Raw genomic sequence first — 9,829 nt, forward strand, 5'->3', positions numbered from 1 at the left:
CCCCATTTGAACCCATTGAGTTTGTGGATATGAAATTTATCTCATATTACTGCATTACTTCTCGCTTTGGCTTCAGCAAAGTGAGTGGGTGACCTTCATGTGCTGTCTGTGCATCCCTCCTGCACACAGTTCTCTCCTGATGGCCAGAAGGTCGTATTGCGTCCAAATGCTGCCTATTTTCCCAAGATCATGCCTGCATCTTATAGCTCAATGGAGTTTGAGATGCTGAGCTTTTGCTCCCCTCCTTTTACATCTGAGGAGTAAAGAAGGATGCATTCTTTGTCCAGTGCTTGTGCTACGCACCTACATTGAGCGCACTCAGAATGTATGTTTATGCGACCAGCTGTTTGTCTGCTTTGCTTATCCAACTAGAAGTAGAGCTGTCTAAACAGAGGCTGTCCCACTGGATTATATAAGCTATCTCACTGAGATAGTCCCCTGTACTGTTTGAACATTTTTCAAGCTTTTTAAATGACAAAATTTCAGTTCTGAGAGCATCTCTCTCATCTCAGTCATTGTTAGTTTCTGACCCAGTCCCTGAATGCTTGACTGGCTTTCAACAGTTTGAGCCACTGTCTGATTCTGATTTAATAGCTATAACTGATCATCTCAAAATCTCTCCCATGATATCCTTCCCTCTCATTTTCTTATGGAAGCTTTGACCACTATTGGTCCCTGTATCCAACTTTTATTGAAACTATCACTGTCATTAGGTTGTGTACCGTCAGTATTTAAGCATTCTGTCTTTCACCCCATTATAAAGAAAATCTTGACCCTAGTTCTCTAACTAATTACAGACTGATCTCCAAACTCCCTCCTATATCCAAAATTCTGGAAAAAGCGTCAATAAAACAACTTCAGACCTTTCCTGACACTAATGGTATCAATGAAAAATTTCAGTCTAAATTTAGACCTCGCCATAGCACTAAGACAGCACACTTAAGAGTTTTTATTGACCTTCTTCTGAGCTTAGGATTCAAACTAGTTGGTTATTTCGTGGCTAGTTATGCCGTTTACCCATATTGTTGTCTTATGCTATTGCTCTGACCGACTGTGAAGCACTTTGGTCAACTTTGTTGTATTATAATGTGCTATAGAAATACATTTTCATTTGATTTGATATTTAAGGATTTCTGGAATAATGGTATTAAAAGCCAATCTGAAATCAGTGAAGAACATCCTTACTGAATTCCCAAGATTCTCCAGGTGATGCAGAACAGAGAGATGGGCAGGGGAAATTGCATCCTTGGTGGACCTGTTTGCCTTAGGCTACAACCACACTAATGCGTTTTCTCCCGTCCAGACCTTTTTCCTCAAGGAAAAACGCAGCGTTTTGAAAACGCTCTCGAAAACGCATACATTTCAAAACTGAGCAGCGGCGCAGCGTGGACACTCGAGAACACAGACTTTCTAAAACAATGACGCATTTAAGTCATGTGATGGAGTCATGTGACCAATTAACCAAAAATAGCGCAGGGCATTATACAGCAGTTGTTTTGATTGTTCTCAATTTTGACAGCCCTAAAAAAGAATATTATCGGTTTGCACATGGTCCAGATAGATGGAACCTTCCTTGTTCACTAGCATCTTCTTGGCTTAAAATACGTTATCTCTCCCTGCTGATGCTGAACGTATGCTGGTACTACAACTTCTGGATGTGGTAATTGGTAACTGTAACAACGCGATGTTAGAGTCGTCTTGAGATAAGAACTTTCTAACTTTTGATGTTTTTTTAAGTGTCAAATTACAGCTGAATAACAGAAAGAGTTGCCTCAACGTATTTCATTTATTATGAGGTAAATGTCATGGTCCTGGGTCATTTTGACCCAGCGTTTTGTGTTTCCTTGAAGTTCATTTTTGTGCCTTGTGTTTATTCTGATTTTGTACTAGTTTAGGGTTGAACCTGAAGTTTGGTGTATATTCAGCCCTACCGGTGTCTGTCCTTGGTGCTCTGGTCATGTCCCCGTGTTGTGTTGTAAATCAGTCTGTGTGTTTCCTGCTTTACTTTGAAGGCTCGTGTTCTGGATTTCCTGTTCTATTCTGACGGTCTGTGTCTGTTGTCATTGTGTTCAGCTTGTGTCCTCCAGTCATCATGTGTATTCAGATCAGCTGTTCTTCCCTCCTGTGTGCGATTACCCGATTACCCTGTGTGCGTGTGTGTGTATATATAGTGGGTGTCGGTCTGTGTTCGTTGTCGGCTTGTCTGTGTTCATCCGTGTATCTCTGCGTTTTTGGTATCCTCCGTCAGTCTGCATCTCTCTGGCTTTCACCCCGTGTCCTGAGGATTTCTAGTTGCTCTTTAGTTTTCCCAGTTTAGGTTTCCGTTAGTATGTCTCATGATTCGTTGTCTGTTCCTGCCACTGTCACCTGTAAATAAACTCTCACTCATATCATCAGTCGGCTGTCTGCATTTTGGGTCCTCCTTTTCCTCCACACCACACGGCTCAACCCGCCAGCCATGACAGTACGAGCCGACCAAACATGGACCCAGCAGCATCCGCACCTTCCCAGGAGTTTCGGGAGGAAGTAATCAACTCCATTTCAAGGTTGGTCAACCTGTGGCTCGAACGTGAGGGAGAGGAGTTTCACCGCGCTGTAGAAGCCAGGCTACAGCAGCTAATTTCTGCTCACTCCTGGCTACTGGACTCTCTTCACCCGCTCGCACAAGACTTCATTCTTAACGAACTTCACCTCCACCCTCCAGCCGCTACCGCTTCCCAACCCAGCCCGGCGGTGAATGTTTTGCCCGGCCCGCCGGAGGTTTTGCCCAGCCCGCCGGAGCAGTCGGCAGGGAGGAAGCGACTATCGCGCCGTCAGCGCGTCACCCCACAGCCGGATATTAGGACTTCAGAACTGCCGGCTTTGGTGAGTGAGAAGGACCCTTTTTCTGTTTTGGACTGTGGGACAGTTTATTCAGGGGCCTTGTTTTGTGCAACAGATGACAAGGAGACCTGTTTGTTGCCTGTTCATTCTCCTGCTCAGCTGTCTTTACCTCAGTTAGCTTCCCAGCCAGAAGCTCAGTTAGCTGCCCAGCCGTCACCTCCATCTCATTCAGCCTCACTACCCATAGCCCAGTTACAGTCACAGCCAGACTTATTAGACACCATGTTACAGTCCATAGCCCAGTCAATAGCTCAGTTGGTAGGAGACTCATCAGCCTTATTATCAGCTCAGCCATCGTCTTCACCAACTCCTCCTGTACAACAAGTTGAGTCAATCCAACCCGAAAAGAACTATTTTTCATCTGTTCATTCCAAGCAGAGAGACAAACCACCCAATATTGTAATCAGTCCTCAACAGCTGGCCAGTTCAGAGACTGTGACGCACTCCAGGGCCTCCCCAGAGGCTGGGTTTCAGCCCCCAGCCGACTCTGGACCCCTGGAGATTAAGAAGCCGGCTGAGGACTGCACCCGGCTGTCGCTGCCTGAGCTGAGTCAATGCTCTGTGCAGCTGCAGTCTGCTTTGTTCCTGCCAGAGGCCTGTGCGCCTGCTGGTTCCGACCTGTGTGTTCCAGGGGCCCCGGTGCCCACTGGTCCAGAGACTGTTTTCGCTGGAGGGCCCGAGGAGCCCGTCAGGCCTCCTGCCTCGTCAGCTGGAGGGCCCGAGGAGCCCGTCCAGCCCCAAAACTCGTCAGCTGGAGGTTCAGGGGAACTTGGCCAGCTTCCTGCCTCGTCAGCTGGAGGGCCCGAGGAGCCCGTCCAGCCCCAAAACTCGTCAGCTGGAGGTTCAGGGGAACCTGGACAGCTTCCTGCCTCGTTAGCTGGAGGGCCCGAGGAGCCCGTCCAGCTTCCTGCCTCGTCAGTTGGAGGTTCAGGGGAACCTAGCCAGCTTCCTGCCTCGTCAGCTGGAGGGCCCGAGGAGCCCGTCCAGCCGCCTGCTGCAGCTCCAACATCTTCGCCTGGCCCGGCTCCATCACCTTCAGCCTCGCCTGGCCCGGTTCCATTACCATCAGCCTCCGCTTCAGCTTCAGCTTCGCCTGGTCCAGCCTCTGCTTCAGCTGCGCCTGGTCCAGCCTCTGCTTCCGTCTCGTCTGGTGCTGCGAAGGCCATGCCACCTTCAGGTCCCGAACTGCCGCCTCGACATCGGCGGTCATCTGCCAGGCCGCTTGTTGTGCGTCATCGTCAATATGGATGACCTCCCAAGCGCCGCCGCTACCTTCCGCGCGGCTGGCCTCCGGACTTGTGTCGCCACCGCCGTTGCTGTCCGCACGGTCGGCCGCCTGAACTGTTTCCCCGTCGCCGCCACTGCTGTCCGCACGGTCGGCCCCCTGAACTGTTTCCCCTTCGCCACCGCTGCCTTCCGCGCAGTCGGCTTTTGGATCTGTGTCGCCAACGTGGCCGTTCTCAGAAGATGAATTGTCCTGGACTTAGTTGTCAGCCTCCGGGCCGGCCTCCTGAACTGTGTTTTTGTTCTTGAACTCCAGCATGTGTGTTTGTTTTGGACAATTCACTTGGTTCGCTGGAGCTTGTTTTTGTTCGGTGTTGGTGGCAAGAAAAAGAAACTAAACTGTTACACCAACTAAAGCTTGAAGCCTTTAGATGAAAATGTCAAGATCAATAGCAGCAATGAAATCAGAAAAGACTAAAAAAGGACTGAAACTCAGTTTCAGTTTTTGCTAGTTTGATAAGAATGTGAGGAGGTGCTGGCTAAGATATTTTCTCTAATATTAGAAACTGGAAGAAAGTCTCAAATTGCTTGTCGTTGTAAAAAGAAATTGTTTCTTATCTGTATGTGTTGGATTGAATCATTTATGAAGTACTTAGAATAAAAAACAGAATTACGCTGATTAATTAACAGTGAGATAAGATTTACTGGCTAATATTATTTCATTGGTGTAACAATAAAGTGCATTTTATAGAGTTTAAACTCAGTGTGTTCTTATGGTTTCTCTTTTAACAGTTAGCAGGGCGCATGTGGAGAAACCTCTGTTGTAAAGAATTCTGTAGAACAATTAGCATACTGCTCACTGGATTTATTACTTATAATGAACATAATAAACAATTTTTTTACAGCCACTTTGTTTTTTCCTGAGCAGAAGAATTTTTGGCTGTCAAAATAGGCTTTTGGTTAGATAGTAAAAGACTGGACATCTATGCGAAGCTACTCCAGGCATGCCTGTCCAGTGTTGGGAAGGTTACTTTTAAAATGTATTCCATTACAGAATACAGAATACATGCCCCAAAATGTATTCTGTAATGTATTCCGTTACGTTACTCAATGACAGTAACATATTCTGAATACTTTGGATTACTTAATATATTATCATGCTTTTTACAACAACGTGAATGTACTATTGCTGTGTGATTTATTACTGTTACTGAAGGTCCGCGACTCCGAACTGTAGTAAAGGGACCTCTGACTAATACGGCGGGGTCCCTGTCGGCTCGTAGTCGAAAAATAGCTTTACTTTGTTGTGTGGGTCAACTTTTCTTGCGAGAGACAGAGAGAGGCGTTGAAAGGCTGCTCCAACGGAACTTCTTGTTTTCGGAGGAAAACACGAACACGGTGTACAGTCGAGTCTTAATAGCTTACTTACAACTGGGCTCGTCAGGCACTCTTCTTGGCTGAAGTGGTTATTATTATATTTACATGCTTCCAGCTCCCGTTTAAAAACTCGTACTTTTCCACTCCCCTTTTTCTCCCTCCTCGCGCTCACAGACACATAACGTGTATGGCAGTCCATTCTCCCTGCAACACGGACTACACTGCCCATGATGCTACATTCTTTAGAGCTATGCTTGTAGCATTCTGCCTGTTAGCTTAGCACAACAACAACAACGAAAAGGCGCTCTCTCACCCAGGAAACACACAGTCGCAGAAAGAGAGAGAGAGCGTCGCCCTGTAACCATGGCAACCGTAACGCTGCCGCCTGGAACAACAGAACGTAGCTGTCAAACAAAACCCAAACAGTCCTGACCCGCGACAAAATGAAACAGGAAAGTATCCATTTATTTCAACAAAGTAACTGTATTCTGAATACCACCCTTTTAAACGGTAACTGTAACGGAATACAGTTACTCATATTTTGTATTTTAAATACGTAACGGCGGTACATGTATTCCGTTACTCCCCAACACTGTGCCTGTCACAAAAAGGAAAAAAGAAAAAACACTGCATGCATGCATGCATGTGCGAACCTGCAGTACATTGCACCTGTACACACAACCTTCAATCCTTAAAGGACCTCCAACCAACCAATATATAAAGTCTGATGTCGTGTTACAGTAGGGATCTAAATGCATAATAAACTCAGGTAGGCACTGCATCACTTGCAATTTGTTAATGTATAAATGAATTACTAAAATACTTTAATGCATTCAAGATACTTTAAAATCTTTTAGCTGTACTGTGACTTTGACTGTTTTAGACACAGCTGATATTTACATTATACAAAAAAAACATATTAGGGTGAAATAGTAACAGATGTGAGATCTGCTGCCAAACTCTCATTGTTGGTATTTTCTAAATAAATGTCTAATGTGATTGTTGTTTTCTGTTGCAGGACATGCACGTATTCAAGTCCAGGGAAACGCGTCTGAGTTTGTTCCATTCATTCATTAAAAATGGTTAATAATCAAATAGCTTTTTTGTTTAAATAATTTGAATAACATATGTAAAGTTTAAAAGTATGAAAATCTAATTGTCTTAGTTTTGCAAAGGTAAGTTTAATATTGCACGATGTTATTCATGAATCATGCTTTTTCTAACAGACAGATGGATCATCCTTTTTGCCGTGCAGGTTAGCTGCGCGATTATGTTGTATTTGTTTTTAATTCTAGATGGCTGTGCACTGATTTTTATCTTTCTATTCGATCCTCAAACTTGGGTGAGTACTTTTTTCTGTTTCATTTTGAAAAGGAAAAAGTTCCGTTTCTTCTCCTAACAAAGGTTATTATAGGTAACTAAAGCTAAGTTTAAAAAGTCAAAATATAACATAGCAAGACATCATTTGAACTTGAAAACTCTTGAATGATACTTTGCACCTTAATTTTTTTCAACATAGAAAGACAAAACAAAAATAATCTTCCGTAAAAAAATAATAATGAAAACTAAAATACCTTTAATCCCAACAGTAACAGTAGTAAACAGCTTGACCTGTAGTTTATTACAAAATTATATAAAATAAATAGTTGAGACAATTGTCAATCGCTTCTAAAGTGTTTCTGTCACTGCTGGGTTGTTTTGCCACACCAAATAAGTGCAAAGCTTTAACAGGATCTAACAATTACTGATTTAAAAATGATAAAATAATCAATCTTAAAAGATTCATTAAATCTCAGGTAAAGGATTTATTTTGGGTCATTAACATGATATATTTAAAAACATGTTTTTCAGCTTCTAAGAGATGAGCGCTTCGTATACCAATGAGACTGTGGTTGTAAACTATCGAGATGCTTTCCCCAAAGCTATGGTCAAGAATGTGATTGTTGTGGTTCTCTGCATCTCCATTAACTACATCAATGTAGCACTTCTTCAAACTTTCTGCAAACAACAGGTATGACATTTCTTTAATCACATGGAATAAAAAAAAAATGTGTGCAACAATTACATTTTTTTTGTTTTTGAGGAAGTTGTTGGATTGTTTTGTGTGTTTGTTTACCTATTTTTTTTTATCAGTGTTATTCCAAACAATATGGCTGATGTATTATACAGCAGGTCTTAGTTCCATTATTCACTAATTTTTCTAATGTAAGTACTAATTGCTTTTACTTTTCTTTACTTTTGTGTGATTTTCTTCCCATTCTTTAGATCTTTTACATGAATCCACGCTACATCCTGTTTTTCCACCTGGTACTTAACGATATGATCCAAGTAACACTGACCGTCATACTGTTTATCAGCAGCTACATCTTCTTCCAGATAAATGTCTCTGTCTGTTGTGTGCTCATCCTGCTTGCTCTTTTTGCCACTGAAAACACCCCTCTGAATCTGGCTTGCATGGCAGTGGAGTGCTACATTGCCATCTGCATCCCTCTTCGTCACGTCCAAATCTGCACGGTCAAAAGGACGTTAATGTTGATTGGTTTAATTTGGATGACCAGCATGCTGTCTGTTCTTCCTGATCTCTTCATCACCTTGGCCATAGAACCACTGGATTTCTATAATTCTCGTGTGTTTTGCCTCAGAGAAACAGTCTTTCGAAATCCCCACATCATCAAGAAAAGAGATATCACCTATATAGTCTATCTGGTTATTGTCTGGTTTATTATCTTTTTTACTTACTTCAAAATCCTGTTCACTGCAAAAGCAGCAAGTCAAGATGCTACAAAGGCCAGAAATACAATTATTCTCCATGGTTTTCAGGTGTTGTTGTGTATGTCAATATATGCTGAACCTTTGCTGAGGCAAGTCCTGCAGCAGTGGTTTCCTCAAAATTATTCAGATTCCCTTTTTGCTTGTTATATTCTCTTCCAGATCCTGCCACGAGCAATTAGTCCAATAGTCTATGGAGTAAGAGACAAAACTTACAGGAAGTATCTGAAAAGGTATTTGTTGTGTAAAATGGGCCCCTAGGAAATGCAGACTGATGGAGGCAGATTTGGGTTTTTTTTTTAACTTTAAAATTATTACACACAGTTTATTTCACTAATGATATGTAGTGTTGAAGATCAAGATCAATACTATTTTGGAACTTCAGATTACAGATCTAATAATGATACATTAATCCTTATTAGATCTGTAATCTGAAGTTCATATTTTGAAGTCTCAGCATTAGCCTATTAGATTTTTCAACATATTGTGTGTTACATAGTAAGCCCACCATTTGCAATTTGCATTTTGTATTTCTATTTTCTTTTTTTGGTAAGGACTTACATTTCCGTCCACAAGCTATTGTTTAAAAATGTAGATGAAATTAAAAAGTTCTATCAGACCACTTGATATCAGATGTTTTAGACTGATTTTTAATTCCTGTTTATCTCCATGCAGCTAAATCCTACACAAATGGTTGTCCAATCCGGTCGGTAAGTCTGACGTCACTAGCCGTGTCTGGGCCTAAACTCCGCTGCAGGTCCATATATCAAACGATCACTATGGCATTACTGAGAGTTGTATAAAGTCTTTCATCTCTAATAGAATGATCAGCGTTCTGCTCTACCAAGTGTAACAATTGAGTTTAACATCCAGGCATCCAACAGAGTTAGAAGTTAGCAGGAAGTTAGCTCGCTAGCTTCTATCTAAATACAATATAGTGTTACGCCGCAGTCTAGGGGTACAGGAACGCAACATAAGTTTGAAAAGACTGCCCCGCCTTGGTCCCCAAAACCATACACAGAGGGAAACCAATTCCTTAGTGAATCGTGTTTTATTATCTACACTGCAAAAATGAAGCTCCAGGGTGAACAAAGGCCAAAATAACAAACAAAACAAGCTAAGTCAGGAGGAGGTGCTATCTAAAACCCTATGTGAAATCAAACATCAATCAAAAGACAAGCGCTACACCTAACTCCCTAACTGAAATAAACAGGAGAAAACAGTGCAAGAAAAAACAATACGGCAGCTCACCCCTTCTGTTGCAGTGCTATTTACAATGTGCTATTTACAATGAAAGCTAATATACACACTACAAAACTCAGAAAGGCCGCAAAAATCACAGGCACAAAAGTCTCAGGTTTTGGAAGCCAGGGTCAGGTCTGCTGCTGCTGTCAGTGGCTGCCCGGGACAACTGCTGGTGAGGGATTTGAAAAAGATCACATGGCCAGGGGACCAATCAGCAGCCGTCAGCTAGTCCACTCCGGGACCTGCAAAGACTTAAAGGCACAGACAACAACAGCCACCAAAACAGATTATGGACAGGGCCATAACAATAGCATGTCCTGACTGCAGGGTT

The 9,829-nt window shown here is 42.7% G+C and overlaps 1 protein-coding gene across 1 annotated transcript; it reads left to right on the forward strand.

Annotated features, from left to right (window-relative positions):
* Positions 1-6,922: 6,922 nt before the first annotated feature.
* On the forward strand, positions 6,923-8,994 carry LOC113021625 (odorant receptor 131-2-like). Its single transcript, XM_026166325.2, has 2 exons — positions 6,923-7,495; positions 7,750-8,994. The coding sequence occupies exons 1-2, from the start codon at positions 7,346-7,348 to the stop codon at positions 8,512-8,514; spliced, it is 915 nt and encodes a 304-aa protein (XP_026022110.1). The 5' UTR covers positions 6,923-7,345; the 3' UTR covers positions 8,515-8,994.
* The last annotated feature ends 835 nt before the right edge of the window (positions 8,995-9,829 follow it).

The sequence above is a fragment of the Astatotilapia calliptera genome, chromosome 5, assembly GCF_964374335.1.
Source record: "Astatotilapia calliptera chromosome 5, fAstCal68.1, whole genome shotgun sequence".
Taxonomy (NCBI): Eukaryota; Metazoa; Chordata; class Actinopteri; order Cichliformes; family Cichlidae; genus Astatotilapia; species Astatotilapia calliptera.

Coding starts and splice junctions, on each gene's coding strand:
- LOC113021625 (XM_026166325.2), top strand. CDS start 7,346: ATGAGCGCTTCGTATACCAATGAGACTGTGGTTGTAAACTATCGAGAT. Junction 7,496..7,749: donor AAACTTTCTGCAAACAACAG/GTATGACATTTC, acceptor CCCATTCTTTAG/ATCTTTTACATGAATCCACG.